The sequence below is a fragment of the Glycine max genome, chromosome 14 (assembly GCF_000004515.6).
Source record: "Glycine max cultivar Williams 82 chromosome 14, Glycine_max_v4.0, whole genome shotgun sequence".
NCBI classification, from domain to species: Eukaryota; Viridiplantae; Streptophyta; class Magnoliopsida; order Fabales; family Fabaceae; genus Glycine; species Glycine max.
In genome coordinates this window covers 6618900-6642850 of record NC_038250.2, presented here as the reverse complement: position 1 = coordinate 6642850, position 23951 = coordinate 6618900, and the positions used below count along the sequence as shown (strand labels likewise).

Genomic DNA, 23951 nt, shown 5'->3' with positions numbered 1-23951 from the left:
AACGTGATTGACAAATGACAAGATCCTTGAGTATGAAGGGGGAATATTGGTCTTTGTAAATCTAAAATCTATTTGTTGTTTTTGTTAGTATCTGTTAATTGTATTATAATGACAATTAGGATTTCTCACAATTTAGTTGATGATACTTGTAAACAATTGCAACCAATTATAAATTGGTGGGTTAGGCAGAGATCTAATTATTTGCTATTCAATGTATTTTCAAATAACATAATGAAAATACAATTTTAGATCTCAAATCTCTAAGTTCACTCTGATTTTTCTCTTATTTTCTTCACCTTCTCTATCAATATCACTTTCTATGAACCCGAAGCTTTCTAATCTCATATGAATCAATTTCATGTTTGTATTCTCCCTAGCTTCTTATCATCTCTATTATTAAACATTGCCAAAAATTAAAAAAAGAGTGCCTTTTATGTTTATGCAGCTACAAATGAAGTAATCTGGTAAGCTCAATTTCTCTTTTAAATTCTTCTGTTTGTTTATTTTTTAAAAGCTTCCATCCACCATGCCAAGTGCAAATGATAAAAATGACAAGCCTTATAAATAAATACTTTATATAGTAATATAAAACCATCTAATAAATGCTTTATATGGTAATATAAAACCATCTAATTAAATACATTTCCTTTTCTATGTTTCTCAAACATTGAACTGCCCTTTTTATTCTATGAATTCTTCAATGGGCCAATATGGTTGCCTAAATCAAACAAAGTCGTCGTGGCTTTGTTCTTTTCTTCGTACTCTTCGTGGATTTACCTATAGATTGAAGATTTTTATGCTATGAATCATAATTAATTATCACAAAGGAAAAGCGGGCATAACACGTTTGGAACACAACAATTAAAGATGTTAAAAATAGTCGCTCCATATGTCATGGGGAAACAGGGTTGGCTTTTCTTGGTGAAAGGGACTCCGATTTTGTTTTGTTTCTATGTTGGCATTTTGTTGTTTAATTGATATTTGATCAATAACTTAGTTAGGTAGGGGTATGCCAATTGACAACACAATAAGCAACGGAGATATTTATTAATTCCTCTTAAAGAAAATGTTAGAAAAGTCACACCAATATACGAAATTTGAGTCAAAATAATTAAGCCTAGTGGACAAACAAGATAAGAACAAACTTCTGCTTAAGATGAATAGACTTTTTAACTGTATTATGAACTTATAATAACTTCTACACGAAGTATCTTACTCCAAGTTAATCAAATTATGCATGCCTAGTTGATCTACCGTCTAATTAATATTTTCTAACAGAAAGCTATTTAACTTTATTTGATCCTTTAACTGTTAAGTGATTATAGAATATTGTATGTTAAAATTTTAAAATTAATAAAAACAATATAATCTTATATATGATTAATATTACTTTTATATGTAAATATATTACACGTTAAATTATATTTTAAATTAATGAGACACGTAATTTTAATTTAAGGTAATATTTTATAAGTACTATATACATTTGTAATGCCTCTAAAAAACAAAAAAAAAATTATACATTTGTAACAAATTTTGTAATTCAATTACTAAAAAGATTTATATATATTTTGCCGAAATATAAGCACGTCCCAGAATTATATGAAAGAAAATTTGTCACGGTATGAAGTATAGTAAGATAGTTCATGCATATGTAGATGAAAAAGGAAACAACGTTAATTGTCTCAGTAAAATTTAAAACTTACGGATGTCTCCTCCCCTTTTCCTTCACCTAGAACTCTCTTCTTTTTAATCATTAAGTCACCTTATATAATATTTTATATAAATATTAAATTGTTAATATAAATATTATAAAAATACATTAATAATATGATGTATTAATACTGTATAATAGTTTTATATATTAAAGAAATCATTTAGTAACCTAGCTAATATACATTTAATTTTTTTAGACATTATTTTTGACAAATCTAAAGCCTAATTAACTATTAATATAGGGTTTCTTTTTTTCACAGTGAAAATTTCCGTCAAGGCTGAGATCCCACGTTCTTAAATCTCAATCTTCTGATTAAAGTTGAATAATACAGGGAGATACATGTGAAGATTGGAAGAGTCAAGAGTGGACAGAATAATAGCAGTTGGAAGGTATCGTCTGTTTGGAAATTGATTGTGACGATAAGCATAATTCTGCTTCAGACTTCAGAGAAGTGGCTGTTCAAATTGACAAGGATCTATAGCTTATGATGATGCTTCGGGTGTCAATTTGTTTGTTCTATATATTGTTCTCCGAAGGTGCCTGCGCACAAAACAAACCATTTTATCGGTCGGGGTTCTTCATCTGGGCCCATTATTGGGCTCACTATTCTCTGGTCTTGTATATAGCATAGTAACACAATATTTAAGCCACAGGGATGCAACAATAACCCATCATTTGAGAGGGGTCTTCTGTGTTTAGTGTTGAGAAAATAGTTTATATGCATTGATGATGGAAAGTAATCTTAGATTGTTATTATATGTGATAAATTTGTTGACCAACTAGGCATGCAACATTTGATTTGGAGTTATATACTTCATGTAGATAAATAACTTTATATGGGTAAAATATGTTTGAGAGCTCAGTAAATTTTTTAAAATATTAATTTTGTTTTTGTAAAAAATTTCATATTAATTTGGTCTTATAAAAACAAAATATATTTTTACTAATATTAAGTGGTAATTTTGTTAGACGATAATCTGATGTGAATAATATTACAAATAAATTAAACAATTTCTAGCCGCTAAATCCTCCAAAAAAATTACAATTTTTCATCATTTTTTGGTCGAGTTTTTCGTACTTTCTAGTGAAATTAGGGGGGAGATGGATTAACAGTGAGTCCTGGCTCAGAATGTGCTTGAAAAAATAGAGAGAAAATAATTAAATTTATTAATCACGTTGGGAAGAGTTACTATTAAAGACCATAAAAAAATGATTTACTTTTACATTGATCAAATTAATATAAAAAAATTTACGAGGACAAAATTAATATTTTTCAAATTTTATAAGGATCCCAAACATATTTTACCCTGAGTATATTTATAATAATTCAATCTCCCAATTTAATCAAATGAACTAGACCCCTTGACACGTGATATAAGACTTCTAGGATCCAATTTATCTAAACTTTTAATCTCACAAAATTAATGTAATGGACTTGAGTATCCTTATACTAAATTTTAATAATGATAAAAATGAAAAACTATGGACTAATTTTCTTCCCCTTTGCTTAGGTGTGGTGGCGGGGCCTAAGGGGAAGAGGGGAACAACGAAATTTTGTTTTAGTGGGCAAGAAAAGCGCACACATACAACTATACAAGTATACACACTCAAGAGAAGAGCTCTTCGGCTGAAAAACCAGTTTTCAGTGGCCACTGTGAAATGCCCAACCCAACACAATCTAATACGGAAGCAGACATAGCAACAACAGGGACATTAGCCACAAAATCAAAAATGGAGATGCAACTAGCAAAAAAGCCCAAAAGAAAACTCACCAAACCAGCATACCTCAACGACTATGTGTGAGGAAACGGACAAAGCTTCCAGCTCTAGAGGATCTCGCTTGGATGGTGCTGTTTACCCTCAGGGGACATGCACTAACAAATTCCGTTAGCGTAATATTCCTAGGAATCAAATTGTACAATTCGGTTACTAGGAAAGCATTATAAATAATCTCTGTAATAACCAAGCGAGCAATGAAAAATTCGATACTTATCTTTCCTTTCTGTTCTTCACTCTCCTTCTTCCTAATTTTGGAGGTGTTGGCCCTCTAAGCTAGCTAGTGATCGCAGGGCCTATCATTGGTGCTCTTGTTGCTATTTCCATGGCTGATTCTAGCAACACGACTGGTCCCCCTGACCGGCTTGAGGATGCCTTAGTTTGACTCACAAACCAACAGCTCTCCATGACCCAAAAAATCGATGAGTTCCTCAGTCGTGTGTCACCTCTTCTAACCCCCCCCCCCCCCCCCCCCAACACCACCACCACCTCCTTTTCCTCCTCCTCGCTCCATACCTGCATCCACACACAAAATGAAGTTAGAGGTGCCTAGGTTCGATGGCACAGATCCCTTAGGGTGGATCTTTAAAATCAATCAATATTTTGAATATCATGGCACACCAGAGCATGATCGTCTGACCATTGTGGCATTTTATATGGAGGACAGGGCCCTTGCTTAGTTCCAATGGATGACAAGCAATGATCAATTTACCTCATGGCCGATTTTTTTACAAGCTTTACAAACTCGATTTGCCCTGTCTCAGTATAAAGACCCTACTGGGTCTTTATTCAAGCTCACACAAAAGGGAAGTGTCGAACAGTACCTGTCGGAGTTTGAAGAGCTGGTCAATCACGTGGTCGGACTTCCACCTTCCTTCCTCCTGAGCTGTTTTGTCTCAGGCCTCTCTCCGGACATCCGCCGGGAGGTGCAAGCTCACCAACCGTTGACGCTAGCCCAAGCCTCTGCTCTGGCGCGCCTACAAGAAGACTGTCCACCACCACCACGGCAACGCCCCTCTCCAGCCCCGACACTCGGACCCCCTCGCCATACCCTATTACCATCCCTTTTAGCCTCACCACCACGACCCCTACCATCACAACCAAACCCTCCTACTCCAACGTTCAAGCGTGGACTCTATTTTAACTGCGACGAGAGGTACCACAGAGGCCATCGTTGCGCCTTAAGGGTATTCCTCTTAATCGCGGAAGACAAAGACTCCTCAGACCCAGCCTTGCCTCTTATAAACCCCACTGACCCGAACCCAGACTCGACACTCGCACCCGACCCATATCTGACCCAAATCAGCCTTAATTCCTTAGCAGGCCATTTAGCGCCCGAAATGCTCCGTTTAGTGGGCGTGACCTCCGGCCAGGCGGTGCTCCTCCTGGTGGATGGTGGGAGCACCCACAATTTCATCCAACAGCACCTCGTCAACTAGTTGCAGATTCCTTTCCGCGAAACAACCCCACTCACCATCATGGTGGGTAATGGCCAGCAAATGGAGTGTAATTGGTTATGCGAGGCCGTCACCGTGGACATTCAGACCACATCTGTGACGGTGGACCTCTACGTCCTACCCATCGCGGGTGCCAATGTTATTCTGCGTGTTCAGTGGTTAAAATCACTAGTCCCCGTTCTTATAGATGACAATGCTTTGACCATGCAATTCTTTCACAATGGTAGCCTCGTGGAATTGCGCGGGGATAAGGATACGAAACTGGGAATGATTACTCCGCCGCAGTTATGCCGCCTGTGCCATAAACCAGGCAATGCTCTATGCTTTCACATAACGCTGATCCCTGAGGAAACTCCATCCTCACCCATTATTGACTCGTCTCCAGAGCTGTGCGCCTTACTGTTCAAATTCAGTTCCTTGTTCCAAAGACCTCAGTCCTTACCGCTGACATAGGACACTAACCATCACATTCACCTTCTTCCCCAGGCAATCCCGGTGAATGTACGACCATATAGATACCCTATTACCAGAAGCATGAGATTCAATTGCAAGTGGAGTCCATGTTGCAAAAAGGCTTAATCCAACCCAACACAAGTTCGTTTTCCTCGTCGGTGTTGCTGGTGAAGAACCACGATGGCTCGTGGAGGTTCTATGTCGACTACCGAGCCTTGAACGCCATCACCATTAAAGACCGATTTCCAATCCCCACAATCGACGAGCTTCTGGACGAATTAGGCAGTGCTAGATGCTTTTCGAAGTTGGACCTGTTGCAGGGATACCATCAGATTCGAATGCATGAGGCGAATACCCTGAAAACGGCCTTCCGAACACACCATGGCCATTACGAATTCAAAGTAATGTCATTTGGGTTATGTAACACGCCGTCATCCTTTCAGGCAACGATGGACATGATCTTTCAGTTGTATCTCCGACACTTCATCATCATCTTCTTCGATGATATTCTCATTTATAGCGGCTCACCGGAAGATCATCTGCATCACCTCGCGACAACATTTCAGGTGTTATTAGAAAATCAATTCGTTTTAAAATTTTCGAAATGCTTGTTTGCTCTATCACAGGTTGAATATCTTGGCCAGTTGGTGTCGCACAAGTGGGTGGAACCACTTGCTTTGAAGGTTGCCGCAATTCAACAGTGGCCCACCCCGCATTCTATCAAAGTTGTTCGAAGCTTTTTGGGCCTCGCCAAATTCTATTGCCGCTTCATATGCGGGTATGCTACAATCCCTGCTCTCATGGTGAAGGCCACTACTGTGGAACCATTTCAGTGGACATCACAAGCTTAGAAGGCTTTTGACGAGCTCAAACATGCTTTATCCACAGCACCGGTCCTTGCCTTACCGAACTTCAAGCTACCATTCACGGTGGAGACAGACGCATCAGGGGTTGGCATGAGGACGGTCTTATCTCAAAAGGTTCACCCCATTATTTTTTTCAGTAAGCCTTTCCCTCCGAAACTCATGCGAACCTCTACTTGTGTTCGAGAGTTGGCTGCGATTACCACGGCAGTGAAGAAATGGCGGTAGTATCTGCTCGGCCACCACTTCACCATCGTCATTGACCATCGCAGTCTTAAGGAGCTGTTGAACCAGGTAATTCAAACCCCGGAGCAACACATGTATCTGGCGCATCTGATGGGATATGACTACGATATACAATTTTGTTCCGGCAGCCATAACCAGGCGGTAGATGCCCTGTCCCGCTTACCGAAACCCGATCCTTCTATGTTGCTGATTATTTCGGTTCCATGTTTCATATTCATGAAGGAACTCCGCCGTCAATTGGATGATCACCCTCATTATCAACGTCACCTACAAGAGGTTCTCGAGAATTCGACCAAACATCCTGGGTTTTGTGTCTCTTAGGGCCTTATTCTCAACAAAGGCCCTATATGGCTACCTCGGGGCTTGCCGCTAAAACCTAGCTCGCATCATGGAGAACTTTGTTTGGCCTGGTCTCCTGGACGATGTTGCTCAGTTTGTGGCGAGCTGTGTGGAATGTCAGGTTACAAAGTACGAAATGAAGAAGGCAGCTGGACTGTTATGCCCCCTTTCTGTGCCTCATCGACCTTGGGAAGACCTGTCTTTGGATTTTATAATTGGCCTGCCGGCGTACCAGGGTAACAAGGTGATACTAGTGGTCGTTGACCGTTTTCCAAAGGTGTTCATCTTGACATGTTGCCTCCCTCTCACACTGCTCTTACAATCGCCTCATTATTTCTCGACATTGTCGTAAAACTTCATGGGCTTCCTCGCAGCTTGGTCTCTGACCGCGGCCCACTGTTTGTCAGTCGTTTTTGGCAAGAGCTCTTCCGGGCAATTGGCACCCAACTCCAAATGGGGCTTGCCGCTAAAACCTAGCTCGCATCATGGAGAACTTTGTTTGGCCTGGTCTCCTGGACGATGTTGCTCAGTTTGTGGCGAACTGTGTGGAATGTCAGGTTACAAAGTACGAAACGAAGAAGGCAGCTGGACTGTTATGCCCCCTTTCTGTGCCTCATCGACCTTGGGAAGACCTGTCTTTGGATTTTATAATTGGCCTGCCGGCGTACCAGGGTAACAAGGTGATACTAGTGGTCGTTGACCGTTTTCCAAAGGTGTTCATCTCGACATGTTGCCTCCCTCTCACACTGCTCTTACAATCGCCTCATTATTTCTCGACATTGTCGTAAAACTTCATGGGCTTCCTCGCAGCTTGGTCTCTGACCGCGGCCCACTGTTTGTCAGTCGTTTTTGGCAAGAGCTCTTCCGGGCAATCGGCACCCAACTCCAAATGAGCTCGGCATATCACCCACAAAGTGGCGGCTAGACCAAAGTGATGAATCGTATCGTGGAACAATTACTTCGAGTTTTTGTTCATTGTCGACCATGAGCATGGGGCAAGCTTCTTCCTTGGGTTAAACTATCGCACAACACCTCGTGGAATGGGGGCATGGGAACGACTCCTTATGAAATCATGTATGGTCAAAAGCCTTTCAATTTTCTGGAGTATGTTGCCGGAACCTCCAAAGTCAATGATGTGGAAGAAATACTAACAGACAGGGAGGATACCTTCAAGATCATTCGCAAGAAACTTTTGAAAGCTCAGGCAACCATGAAACAACAAGCGAACAAGAAATGTCGTGAGGTCCACTATTAACAGGGTGATTGGGTGTTGGTTAAGCTTCATCCTCATCGTCATACTTCAACAAAAGGGGTGCAAGCAATAACAGGCAAGCTAGCCAAAAGATATTATGGTCCTTTCTGCATTCAAGAACGAGTAGACACGATGGCTTATCGGTTACAATTGCCGGAAGAAGCTCAAATTCATCCTGTGTTTCACTATTCTCTGCTCAAACCGTTTCATGGTTCACTGAAAGGCATCGAAGCTACTGCATTGCCACCTCATTTTGCTAACAACCAACCCCTCATTTGTCCCTTAGCAATTTTGGATTATCGTCGAGCTTCTCCAACTGATCCATGGGAAGTGCTTGTGCAATGGCAAGGATTGGCACCAGACAAGACATCTTGGGAGGACTGGTCCCAGTTATGCAGCGACTATCACCTTGAGGACAAGGTGAGTTTGCAAGGACCCAGGGATAACAACAGGGACAATAGCCATAAAATTAAAAACAGAGGCGCAACTAACAGAAAAGCCCAAAAGAAAACTCACCAAACCAGCATACCTCAACGACTATGTGTGAGGAAATGGACAAAGCTTCCAGCTCCAGAGGATCTCGCTTGGATGGTGCTGTCTATCCTCAGGGGAGATGCACTAACAAATTTAGCGTAATATTCCTAGGAATCCAATTGTACAATTTGGTTACTAGGAAAACATTATAAATAATCTCTGTAATAACCAAGCGAGCAATGAGAAATTTGATACATATCTTTCCTTTCTGTTCTTCATTCTCCTTCTTCCTAATTCGGGAGGTGTTGGCCCTCTAAGCTAGCTAGTGATTGCAGGGCCTATCACAATCTGATCGCAGACACATAATTTTTCTGCTTCGGAGTGGTCCCGTGATACGAGTACATTGAGTGTTCCAGCCATGAAAAAAAAAAAAATATATATATATATATATATACATATATATATATATATATATATATATATATATATATATATATATATATATATATATAGACAATATAAAACAGTGTCATTTAATTAAAAATTATCATTTGAATTACTTTTAAATAATTATTTTAAAATTCGATAAACTTATTTTACAGGATGAATTATGATTAAAAACTTCTTACAGAATCAGTATAACCCTTCACATATATTATTAACTGTTTGTTGATGTATTAGTTTTGGTTGCATTGCTCCTAAGACCTGAGTCATTTCACTCTGCCTATGTATTTGGCATCAAGTGCATACACCTTTTCCTTCACTCCGCTATAGTACCTACTGGTTTCACCTCTTCACCCTTTTTTTCCTTTACGTCCGCTGCTCCATTATCTGTTTTGTGTACCAAGTATTAGGAATTGACAAGGAAATGAGAAATATTTGACAAGGAAAACAAAAGGGTGATGAATTTTAGCGTGAGGATATTCAATCATCTATGTCAGCAGCAGGTGATATGTGTCACAGCATGATGATGCAGTAGTGTTCAATTTTCTAAGGATCTGACGTGTAAAGGTGACACTAGTATTATTAGTCAAAGAATTTATATATATATATATATATATGGGTAACATTAATAATTATTACATCATTTTATAAATTTCAATTGGATAATATTTTGTTAAAACTTATTATTGGATTGAAAGTTCCTTTTACATAGATTATATAACAAATTTTAATCCAAAATCATTTGTTACCTCATTTATATAAATTAAAATTGATATAATACAAATATTTCAAAATATATTAAAATATAGATCATTCGATTACGTTGTTATTATTGTTATTCAATTTTGACAAAATTTGATATAGACAATCTTGATAATATATAATTATAGTTCAAAGGTTGGATCAATAAAAATCACATCTTATATCAAGTTACAAAAATGATATAATAGTTGTTAAAGGTACACCGGTGTAATGTATTAAAAGTATATATTTACCAAAATAAACTGAAATTAAAATAACAAATAAAAAATAGCTAGGAGGAAGATGAGAACACAATTCATTTTATGTCAATTTTGGGTTTATGTAAAATATGAATGAGTAGGTGTTAAGTGATATATATTTACTATACAAATTCATTAATTTGATTAATTTCAATAGTAACTAAATAATAATGATATAACAATTCAATGGTTAAACTTCCACAATGATACTTTCTTTTTGTTAAAAAAGTTATGCAAACTTAAAGTTGTACGATTTGTAGTTAGGACTATACATTGATAGTTTTTTTCTTCATAGGCATATTCTCTTCCAGAAAAAAAAAAAAACTTTGTTCGTATATTGTTGGACACCTCTACCAGCAATTAATAAAATTCTTTACTTTTAGTTATCAGTCATGTCATTAAAATTCTTTTGTCAATAAATGGGGATATTTGAAAATCAAAATAAAGTTAATATTTTAATCTTTATTCTTAAATATTATATATTACTATATATGAAAGAAGTAACCTCCCCATAAAAAAACTCCTTACAAAAAAATATGAAAGAAGTAAGTATTAATATTTTTTATTTTTAAAAATTAAATAAGAATAAATTAAATAGTAAAAGATAGATTTTTAGTTTTTCACATATATTTTTCTTAAAGAAAATTTTATTTAAGACATCCTCACACAATAAATATAAGCACTTCTCCAAACGAGAATATATAGATTGAAGAGTAACAAATATAAATAAATATTAGTACATTAGAGTAGTTAGTCACATGCATAATCCATGCAGAAGAAAAGTTGCTATTAAAGCTGTGAGTTAGCTTGCAGATGAGTATATATTTCTTATTATTTTGAAAACGAAAGAAGGTTTTGACCTTAGTGTTCACTCATTAGCGCATAATTATCCCATGATTAATCTTGAATGACGATTTGCCATTTGCCAGCACTGCTCTTGCCTAAAAGCTGTCATACTTTACCAAAAGGCCCCAGCTGTTGAAGGTTTTGGTTGAACTAGCAAAACCAACTCCTAGATGCCTATATACTTTAGTGTATTTATTTATTAGTTGATTTTTTTTTTCTGAAGCAAGAACCAAGATATTTATATAGCACAAGATTAATCTTCGACAGGTAAAGATTATTAAAATGGATTTTATCCTTTTTAATAATTTTATTTTCCTACACACGATTATAGAATTAAACTTTTATCATAATGCTTAAAAAAAACTTAACTATTTAACATAATTTTATATTATGATTATGTAAGAATTGAAGTATATAATAAATGTTAATTATATTATGCTATGGAGTTATGGACCATGTATTGTCGTGGAGCACATTCAGCCTAAACGGCGTTAATTTCGGTGATTCCTTATTTTCTTTTTTGTCGTTTCTTTGATACTCAAAGTAGATGAGCTAGGGGAAGGTGAAACTCAAATTTCGAAGCAACACATGCTGTATTCCGATCTCGCGAATAACCATGAGGAAGCTAATATTCTTCTTAGTAGTAATAGACAATTGCTGTTAGGATTAGCATCAAAGGTGAATCAATTTGCTCAAATCTCGAGTTCTATTCATCTTTGCATTGGTTAAACATTCAATAAACATCAAAGCTATAGTACTAATATTCAACTAGTCCTTTTCTTTGGGTAAAGTATTGTTACAGAAATTCGAATATAGTAGTAATTTGGTAACAAGAGCACACACTTCACGCTTTTTTTCTAGTTTTCATTACTCTGTGATGAGTTTTGTAAGTGATCAACAAATCATATTCCTCATTCTTTGGCCTGAGCATCACAATTGTATGCTTGCTCTAATATTTTTCAATGCATTAATTTCAACTCGTAATATTTCTGCTCTTATTACGAATAAAATGATACAAGTATCATTATATATATATATATATGTTCCACAACTGATCTTTCTTACTCCTAATTAGTTTGAGCAATTGAAGTTTATATTGCCCACTTCATTAATTATTGAGCAATTTAAAATTAGAAGCTAGGGTAACGTGTGTTCTTTGATTTGGAATTAGAACTCTCGCAAATTTCGTATTTAACTTAATAATTCATAATGTGGAAGAACAAGGATAGCAACATTTTTTTTATAAACCATACATATATCTTCTATAGAAACAATTATACTAAATTTAGATAAGATTATTATGTGTAACAAAGTTCTTCTCTTAATATTTAATACAATTGTATATATAAAACTTAAAAAATCTCTAACTAAACTGAAATAAATATGTATTAATTGATTCATGTATTTGGTGTTGCATTTCATGTTCTTTAAATATTGTATTTTATATATTTCTACAAATCCATTAGAAAGGGCCGGGTATATAATTCATTAACCATGCAGTAAAAAATAACTATGAATACTAGCAGGTATAAATTAAAAATAAAATTTCACAATGCGAGATAGAGACATTTTTAATTCATTGGATATTTATTACATTTATCCATTTTCCGTTGTGATTTTTATATCATATATGTTTGCCCACTGAATTCTTCTTCTTCCTTTTTTTCCCCCTTCAACAACCTCTTCTGCATGTGTTGTTTTTCTTGTAGTTTCATGACATCTAATCAACTAGTGTAGCTAGTGGTGTACCACCGCACATGTATTTGCACGCTGGATATGAATGAAATAATAGTGATATAGCAGTTCGCATATGTCAGGTTGGCCAAAAACAGTAAAACATAAGCATCACAAGTAAATGAAGAGATGCATAGAGCAATTCATTTACAATTAGGGGTTTCAAAACGAGGCAAACCATTTGTAAATCTCAAAACTAATCCTAAAAAACTGAAAACCACCTAAATTGATGAATTTTAAAAAAATCGAACCAAATCAAACAAACCAAATATTATAATTATATTAATTTTTATTATGATAATTAATAATAAGTATTAAATAATTTATTATTATTTTTTTATTTTATAATCAAGATTATATTTTACTTACATATGTTAGAAAATAATATACTATTATTGTTAAAAATAGTGTTAAATATCAAGTGATAACAAATTACTATTATCTTATAAAAAAAGTTGATAATATCATTCTATATTAATGCTAAATAGAAGTGAAAATAATACTTTTTAACTAAAATATAATAAAAAATTTAATAAAAACATAATTCATTTTAAAAAGTAATGTAGTATATATATAATAATTATATAAGTTTAGTTTATAGATTGAAATCATGATAATAAATTAAAAAAATAAAAAAATTGTGAAATTTAATAGAATGAAACCAGAAAATAAATATTGATTTAGTTTGACTCAGATTTGATATTATATTTAAATGAAATGAAACTAAATTACATTTTTATTTTATGTTTAATTTAAATTTATGTTATATTTAAATTGAATGAGATCAAACTACATCTTTATTTTATATTTAATTCAGATGATTTTTTATCTAAAAATTAAATCAAATCGCATCACAAACATCCATATTTACAATATGTAACATCATGTCTGTTCTTGCTTGAGATGCACTATAGTTACTGCCCAATCATGCGTGTTGAGTTTTAGAAATAATTCCACGATACAACCTTGAGAATTTAACTGGTGCATATATTAATATAAAAAACGTATATAAAAATATTGGTTGATTGTATAGTTGGTATAAATTAACTAATACATATACCAAATTGCATGGTTAATTAAGAAGTAGTAGAAGACAGAGCAAAAGTGGGGGTTCTTACAATAGACAAACACATGGAATATTAATTGGACATAACCAAAGCATTTGACAACATCGCAATTGAGCCATAGAACGACATGTTGACCGGATATTCCCAGATCACAAGCTTATTGTTGAATAATACGAATAAAAACACAAGGGAGGGGAGACACAAAAAGAGAGGGATTGAGTTTAATAATGTGAAAAATTAGTATAGGGACTATAGAAAAAGATAAAGAAAAGCAAAGTTTTTCATTTCCCGGAGAATCTAGAGCGCATCAGGCGCTGACCGTGGCTTCGGAATCTATTAAGAAATGGATTAACATATTGGTATGATCTTGTTGTCACATTAATCAGCAAGTAAACAAAGAATAAAGAAAACAAGAACTAAGCATGGGGTTGCGAGCATAATTGTAACATACAATACGCCATAAATGCTATGTATGTATATATTAAAGTTTTAAAGTCGATCATAGGAACATGAGAATATATAAACACCAAAAGAAGAGAACAAAGCAATGGCCTATCGCCTAGACAAGGTCACGCCCATAACTCACGTGAGGGAAGCCATGTTGACGCCGAGGAATATGGTGTTGCCATTCCATTTTCATTTTCATTGGTGCCTGTTTCCACGAGCTGCTCCATTTTTTTTAATCCAGGTTTTTTTAACCATTGACATCGATGATAATAATTTATGTCTCTTAATCAAATAATTTAAATTTCGAAAAAATAATACTTATCTCGTGTTTATAATTCTAATAAAGATTAATCATGGTTTCCAAGGAGACTATTAATACATGATTAATTAAAAAAAATCTTTAAAGATACAAATTTCATCTAAGTTGTTGATCATTAGTACATATGGATATGAAAGTCAAATTTCCAATCACATATTTAAAAAATATAATTATCTAAGAATCATATTATATAATTAATCGTGTTGATTCTCATTGAAATAGATAAACGGCAGGTGAGGTGAGTTGCTTAAGGTAAAGGGCGTCTTTTCATAAGACATGGAATATTTGAACACGGAGAGGGAATATTGGAGAGCAGGATTATATGCTACATAATTAGACAAATGCTTAACGTTAACGTTGGAAGCAGGTGAGGGGATGCACTTCTTTATACGATTACAATTCCTACTTGCACTTCAGCTAAGCACTTCTTCCCACGCTCCATTCACAAACTCACTTCCTGCTTCCTTATATAATTATTACAAATGAACAAGTGATTAAAATGCAGAATAATCACCATATATAGATGTTTTATTTTCTCCAATATTAATTACCTTTAAATTTAATTAAATTATGTCAAAATTGCATGCTTTTAGGATAATTCAAACATATTATAATATCAGTTGACACATGTGATCAAATAAATAAAATTGATTTTCGTGAATGGGATACTTTTCAAAGTCACTAAAATCTTATTTCGTGAACAATTCTTCTTAGGAACATCTTTTAGTAGTGACTAGTAAAATTGCTGGTAATTTAAGCTTATCCAGTTCTCGAGCAAGTCTTTGTTGATAAGTACAACATGACATTGACACCTTATCTAATAATAGTATTAGAAGAGTCTCTCCATCCTACAACTTTAGTTATATTTTTTTAATAAATCAATCAAAAGTAACTATTTAGTGCATATTTGTTTTATTGTTCCAAACAAACTTTTGGAACAAAATGAGATTCGCAAAAATATTCATACCCTTCCTTTTATAAAATTGAATTTGTGGCACTATTAAATTTTTTTGAAATTCATGTACCACATTTTGAATGGAAATCCATACATAGCCTTAAACTTTAATTTCATTCAAACTATGGTTTGAAATTCAGAAACTTAAAATACAACCTAGCCATATTTCTGCCACGTATGTTACTTATAGGTGGATATGAAATTTACCCTAGTTTTGTACGGAGAGGGAAAACATAGGAGCGAAAGAAAACATTTAAAATTTGAAAATTTTCTATTGTTTGATTGAAGAATAAAAAATAAAGAAAAAAAATAAAATACAAAGGAAATTAAGAAAACAAAATTTCAAAACTCTTTTCAATTTTCTCCATTTCAAATTTCATTTTTCGCCAGCCTAAAAAAATCATTTTTCTATCTATTAGGACACTGATAAATAAATCCACAAATAAAAAATTATTAAAAATTACCGTAAAAATGTATTTGCAACATTAAATTTTAAAATTTTTCATATATATATATATATTTTACTTTTAAAGGGTGATGCTTAGTAAAAAAAATATTTCCAATTTCAATATTTCTTTCTCATACCTTCTTTTGTTTTTCTCATCCAAACAGTTTTTCCTCTCTTGTTTTCTTTTAGTTCATCTAAATTTTAGAATATTTTATCTCTTCTATAATGTGTTTTGATACACGTTTTTAAGGCGCGTATCGTTATAGTATTTTCACATTAAATGAAATAAAAACACAACCTAACTTTCAGCTTGATGTGGATTAAACGTTTCGGGACATCAAACCAAAATATGCACTTAGTGCATAATGGTGAGCACGAGTTTCAAAAGTTCATTTTGTGAAAAGGAACAATTTATTGATTTCAGAAGAAAAAAAACATACTTTTGGTGGTTAATTTCATATAACCAAAAAGAATTATATTCCATTCTTATAACACTTTATAATATTATCTTTTATCTAGTTTTATTATATTATATATGTTATCGTACATTTCTCTGTTTCTTTTTTCAGCATTTCTCGTATAAAGTAAAATATACTACTTTCTTTTATTTTAAAATAATAATAGTTATACATATAAAAAAACAATAAATAAATAAAAATGAGTAATAATTTTACATAATTAATCTTATATTATTATTAATTTATTTATAAATTTTATTGTTTATCGTTAATATTATAGGTAATATAAGTAAAAATTTATGATTAATATTGTATTAAAAAACTAAAATAACAAATATTTTAAGATAATTTTTTATTTCTTACGTAATAATTATAATGGGACAGAAAAAACGTATAAGTTGAAGTATAACTAACATTTTTAACAAGAAACAATCATATTTGGAGTTTAAAGTCAACACCTCACACCAGTCTAATTGCACGAATAAAACACCTTTTATGCTGGTTGGTAGGTTGATTTCCAACTTTAAAAAGTTAGTTTTGGTGTTGAATTTAGTCGATTCATTTTCCACTTTAATTCAAACATATTATTAAAACCTTAGTCTTGATAATTGATATTATTATACATCCCACAAATTAATTAGCCTCCATTCTTGAGACCGATAAGATCTCTCACATTGGTAAATAAATATATATATGAACAACCATTGTATCTCTAATTACAGTGATCTGGAAATTAAATTTTCTTTCCTTGAGCCAACTCTTAAAATAAAACGAAAGGTAACAAGATTTGAATATGTTTAAGAATCTGTTATAAAATTAAAAGTTTGAAACAACAATAATTTGTTGACGGATCAAGACTCTTATTTTGGATTTATTTTACTTTTATTTGTTTGAATTGTATTGGAACACATGTTCCATTAATTTGATCACTATAAGTTTTTTTTTAACATGACAAGCTAAGGTTTAAATATCTTGCTACAAATTTGGTTTCACAACACACACTTAGTGAAGATGAGGGTTTATGGAAAAACATATATATAATCGAGATAAGTATTGTGCTAATAGCTGTGTAGCACAGGAAGCGCGTTAGAGAAATGCGTCGAGAGATATGACAACATAGTTGAAGGTGTGGTGAGAGTAAATTGCATCTGCATGTCATGTGGGTCTGCGACCTGGTGTTGCCGGACATCACACCCACTCTCACCTACACACCCTATAGTCATACACATATTCCTCTCCCTTAATTAACAGAATTTTTCACCTGCACCAATTTTTTTTTTCAGCTCAATGATTTCTTATTTATAAAAAAATTTAAAATAATGATAAACATACATTTGTACTTTTTAAACACTTAATCAACAGATGTTACATCATAATACTTATAATATTTATGTTTTTTTTTTCTGTTTCTCACTGGGTATATAATAATATATTGAATGTCCATGAATATTTTTCCCAAAAATTATAACAAAATGATTGTCAGAATCCTAGAGCTGACTTTAGTTTGAGTTAGGGTTGGACCAGGACACGAAGAATTTCAAAACGTTAATTGTGGACAAAATTTGTGTGTTTTTTTGTCATTTTGATGGGGGTTTGGAAAATACTAACATATATATTGTAAGAACTTAATGCATTAACAGTCATTATTATTATTATTTTTATTTTGGAAGGCAACATTAACAGTCATTATACTGTTACTATCTATAGCCATATGAGTTGAACCTATATAGCTTGGTGGAGGTATACTAGAACTAGAAAAATCGATATGAGGGGTTTAAATGTTTAATGACATATATCTGCTGCATGTAACAGAACAATGAAGGGTAAGGTGTGAGGGGTGAGTTTAATTAGAAAGAGGATATTTTTTGGCTTCCCAGTCAATCCTGGTTCATAAATAAAACGGGAATATTATTCCAATTGAAGAAATGCATTAAAAAGAGATCAAATTAAAGAAAACCCCTGCATAGAAACAAAAAGAGCAGGGAATTTTAACGCGTCGCGATCCATCATCTTAAACTAAAGACTCAATTTCCATTCCAATATTCCATTCAATAGTACCCATTTTTGTTTTTCTCGATATTCCTTCCAGCAACCACCATTATATCGCTGCAGCCCTCATCTTTTTTTTCTTCTTTCTATTTTCTCTTTAATTTTTTCTCTAGGACAAACATCACAAATATCTTTCAATCCACTTGATTGAAACACAGATAAAAATTAAATATAAATTCTCTTGTTAAATATATCATTTAGATTCATGTGAATACAACCAGACTTTATATTATTTCACCAAACATTTTGGTTCTTTTCTTTTTAATTTAATTACCTGCAAATAAGGGGAAAAAAAAACAGCTAGACTATTCCCTTCTCTCTCATTCACATTCACTCCCTCTCTCTATCTCTATCTATCTCTCAGCTTCCATAAATAACAAGTACCCTTTTTCACTTACTTTTCCTTCAAACCACCATCCCCAAAAAAAGCTCCGAATCCTTTCTCTTTCTCTTCATTTTTTTTTATCTGACTAGCAGTGACAAGTAGTCCCTGGAAAATTAATTACTCTCAGTCTCTCAGCTTTAAATTTTTTTTCCCCTATGGCAGTGTTCCTTCAACCCTAGTGGGGATCCTACTAAAAAGCCTATTGCCTCACCAACACAAATCATAAGTCACTCATGATATAATCACGACCCTTAAAACCCTTTCTTTTCACCTCTTTCATCTCATTCCATTCCCCCATCATCAATTCTTTGCTTCTCTGAACTCTTTTGTTTTTCTACATCATATCATATCCTCAATTAAAACTCTCAAGTCTCACCCTTAATTTCTAGCTATTAATAATTCCATTACCTTAGCATATTTCACCGCCTGAAAACAAACCTAGTTAGCTAGATCTTCTCTATTTCTCCATGTTCACTAATTCACACACGGTAATGCAAACCTTACTGTCTCCTTTGGCGGAGCCTGACCTCTCCTTGAACATAAGCCCTCCCTCTATCTCAGATTCTGAAGCCGCCAAAGATGTTGGAAGCTTTGGAAAAGTGCTTTACAGTGATATTTGTTCAACTTCTGATTCTGGTAGTAGTGGAGGAAGTGATTTGAGCCACGAGTTCCACAACCTTGGTCATCATCATCATCGTGAGCCCACATTGAAGTTAGGATTCGGAACTGTGGATTTGAATCCGCACCATCATCAAGTACAAGGTGTTCCAAGAAGCTTCATTCACCACCACCTCCAACCTCACATCTATGGCCGCGATTTCAAACGAAGCGCAAGAGTCGTTCATGGTGTCAAAAGAAGTGTCAGGGCTCCTAGGATGAGATGGACCACCACCCTCCATGCCCATTTTGTTCACGCGGTTCAACTTCTTGGCGGCCACGAAAGTAAATTCCATTAATATAGTTCATGTTTGATTCAGTTAAATCCGTCGCTAAAACTTGATGAAAATAGTCACTAAATTTGGTTACTAATCCATCCATTATTGATTCTTAGTGGTGTTAAAAGAAAAATCGTTTTTTCCTTCTTCTTTTCTGTAATTATTTTGAAAAATCTTGTGATGGTTGAACATGGTCTAATTAATTATTACGCTATGTATGAATGGTTTGATGGTTTCTTTATTATTGTATGCAAAAGCTAGATTCTTTTGAGATAAAGCATATATAACATTTAGATTACGTCTAATCTTGAGTTTGTCTTCTCACACTTGCAGGAGCAACTCCGAAGTCTGTTTTAGAGTTAATGAATGTTAAGGATCTAACCCTAGCACATGTCAAGAGTCACTTGCAGGTGGGGTACTCACTATTCATTCCCATATGTCTCTCTTTCTCCATAGTCTTTGAGCTTAATGAGTGAAGTTCAGTTGTTTATTCCTCTTTCAATTAATTTCTGACTAGACAGAACAAGAGAGAGAGAGAGAGAGAGAGAGGAGTATTGTTGTTAGTCGTTATAGCTAGGTTGCCTCTAGTAGTGGGGAAGGTAGAACCAAAGGCTAGGGACAAAAGGGGTATCTAGAAATATAATGTGATAATCTTAGCCTTTGTGGACTTTTCTTCTCATTTTATTTTATGCGGGGTGTTCATGCAGATGTATAGAACAGTGAAGAGCACTGACAAAGGCATCACTGCTGCAGGTAAATTAGTGTTGAATAGGGATCTTGTGTTATGTTATGGTTCCTTCTCAAGGACCCATTTTCGTTTCTTCTAATTATTATTATTCTCTTTGTTTTTTTGAGATCTTTGGTGATTCGGTGTGACAGAAAACTCTATGATTTGCATCTAGTACTGTTCCCGTTAAAAACAAAAGTGTCTCTTGGCATATAGGACTATACTGACTTCAAAGTTCTCAAGTGAATTATTAAGCTGTGGTGTCTGATAAAGAAAGAGCAATGGCTCTATTTGTTGATGAATTTTGCAGGTCATGGGCAGACAGGTATTGGATTAATGAACCCAAGGCCAGGCATTAATGTTCATCTGCATGCACTCTCACCTATTTGTGACACACCCAATTTACCAGACCCCATTCAAAGTTCACACAGGTGATTATTCATGATAATTTACATTTCCTAAAGTATATAAGTATGAGTCTGATTAACCAGTGTTTTTAAAATATTAATTAAGAAATTAAAAGAAAAAATATTTATTATAAATATCATATAAAAATATATAAAATAACATAATTTTATACATTTTAATAAAAAAAAATATGTTTAGTTTTTGACTAATGTTTTAAGGATATCTGTTAGTTTTCACTCACACCGATTCCTTGCCTCCTTAGCTTGGTCTCGATGTTGGTTTCTCTATGCAAATTAGTGTGAACGTAATGTTTGACTTATTGACTCATCGTGATTCAACTGCTGGACCATTAAGCTAGCTATGCTAATGTACATAAGTACATGCACGAATTTTCAGAAATCCCTCCTCTTTGGCCCTTTTGTTTAATTTCTTTTTACCAATATTTTTTTTAGAGTAATGATACTTGTAAACTTCATATTTGGGGTGTATAGACGAAAGGAAAAAAAGATATAGAAAAAAAAATAAAGTTTATATGTAATAAATAATGCGATAAGAAATAAAGTGATAAATAAATAAAAATAAGGTAGTATTTAGGTAACTAAAGTTACAAATTTTTATTTAAAATAAAATACTTATGATAGTATTATTTATTTTTTTAATACGATAAATATTTTCAATTTTTTTTTACTTGTTACTTAAAATTGATTCTGAATACGTTTTATTTTGAAAGAAAAATTAATTTCGAATACTGATATTAACAAGAAAAATACTAATTAAAAGTGTCATAAGGCATGCATTACAGAGTTGAAAAACAAACTTTATGTAAAATGTAGTCTAATGATAAACTACTAATGAATATCCTCTATAAAAAAGTTTATAATTAATATATATCCTTAATTAATGTTTCTCGTCTCGTCTGTTAGACTTTATTTACAAAGTCTTTTTTAATCCACGTGTATCTTTAGCTTTTTCTTATCTTTTTTATTACAAGCTTCTATAAGGAGACTTTACCAGTACATAGATTTTGACGCGTAAAACCTAGGGTTTCTATAGGTATGTGGGTGGTCATTTTTTACGTGGACATTTTCATAATAATGTTTTCATATTACTCATCTATTAGATCGTCAATGTATTGACAATTGATCCCAATGCGTAGCAAAAGGTCTAGTATCTGGTTCAAATTTCAATGTGTTACATATGCAACACTTTTTAAGAAAAAGTAAAAGTGATTTCGGTGATAATGTGATATAATATAAAGTTCAAATGGTTGATATATATGGGCATAAAGTAATTGCTGGATCCTTAATTGGATGTGGAACAACAAATCCACCACCTTTTTTTTGTTAACTCTACTACAAGAATAATACGTATACTAATAAGGAATGAATGCTCTTTTTCTCACGCATGTATGAATCATCAAGAAACTCAGTTGCATTCACTTACTTATAATCACTTGACCCGTGATATGTCGTAATATTTGGTTATGTTTCGCTACCAAAATTGAGATTACCAACAAAATTTGTTCCTCTCTTAATTACGATGATTGGATTTGGATGTACAAAACTCCTTTCCCTTTCCGGCACCTTCATAATAAGATTACATAGCTTTAACATATCACTCATGTTAATTAATTCCTCGGCAAATTGAAACATTTGGATGATGACCGTTAGTACATCACATGCCATCTTACCCTCAAAAGCCAATCACAAACACGTAGCGATGTCATTTTAAATTGTATATATTCGGAATTGGATTTTGAATTTGGAGTTTTGCTTACCACACAATATATTGATCATGAGTGGGCTAATGAAATGGACCCATTTCATTAGTTTCTCTTAATTAGAACATTTTTACTACCCTTTATACTAATTTCTTCTTCCACTTTTCAGGACACCGTGGCAATCATCGATAGAGACAAAAACAAACAATAGAAGACAAGAAGAACCCGAAATCGGTTTGACGTATTCTCACCTCAAGGGAAATAATAATAATAATGAAACCACGGTAAGTTGGGACGACTCAAAAATGGATCTAGCATGTGGCTTGTAGTTTTGGTTTGCATGGTATTATGAATATTCTAAATGGCTTATGTCACTCACTCACCAGTGTAGTAATAATTTTTTTAAACAGGTGGATGGGCACAACAATTATGGAGGGTTGGATTCTACCCCTTTGTCACGTTCCGAGGAGGCAATGCTTGACCTTGAATTCACCCTTGGAAGACCCAATTGGCAGAAAGACCACACTGAATCATCAAGAGAGTTAACTCTTCTCAAGTGTTGAATTAATTAAACACCTACTACATCATATCTCTCTCGAACAAGATTGTCTCCAGGAAAAGATATGTGTGATTTAGTTCAAAATAAAACAATAAACACCACGCCACATCACATATCACTACACATTCACACCCCTTAAATTTCCTTGTCATTGAAACACCGTACAAGATGATATGTGTGGAGAGAAGAAATTTATAAGAGATGAGGGGGAATTATTCCATGTGAATGATTTTATTGGTGATGTATATCGTTCTGAGTTGTGTCTGGGGAGAGAGATGAGGAATGGGATAAAAGGGTTTTGCTAGAAAACATATGCTTCAGTCCAAAGAAATTCAGGCATTGTCTTTGGTGTCATTTTCGGTGCATTATGAAAAAAATTAGAATGGCTCTTTCAGGGCATGGACCATGGTTTATAGTTAGGCGAATATAGGACCCATTTGGGAATGCTGATATTGGACAGGTGGGTCATGTTTTGTGCCTGCACCACCATAACATCGTTCTCATCATATCTGTACCCGAGAGAACTTACATTACATATATTATATGCTGAGGTTTAAAATTACTAATGCAAACTGTTTTTCACGAGGTTCCATACTCACCAATATTGTTCATTGATGTTTGATTTGATACAACACTTTCTAACTTTTTCGTTAACTGAAATTCTCAAGTTACTTTTCTCCCTTCTTCTTCCTTTTATAACCTTTTTTCGCACAATTCGTAGAAGGTTTCTCGCACAACACAAGGGATGGTGCTTAAAATATCAAGAATATAACCTTTATATAAACTTTTTTTATAAATTCCTTTTGACTAGGATTATTAAGAATATGCATATGCTCCCTCTAAAATTTTTCACATTGTCAACTAATCGAATA

General features: G+C 33.8%; 1 protein-coding gene across 1 annotated transcript; it reads left to right on the top strand.

Moving 5' to 3' along the window:
• The first annotated feature begins 18652 nt into the window (after window positions 1-18652).
• Window positions 18653-23677, top strand: LOC106795723 (probable transcription factor KAN4). Its single transcript, XM_014766571.2, has 6 exons — window positions 18653-19672; window positions 19999-20075; window positions 20373-20418; window positions 20703-20823; window positions 22690-22804; window positions 22931-23677. The coding sequence occupies exons 1-6, from the start codon at window positions 19198-19200 to the stop codon at window positions 23081-23083; spliced, it is 987 nt and encodes a 328-aa protein (XP_014622057.2). The 5' UTR covers window positions 18653-19197; the 3' UTR covers window positions 23084-23677.
• Window positions 23678-23951: the final 274 nt, after the last annotated feature.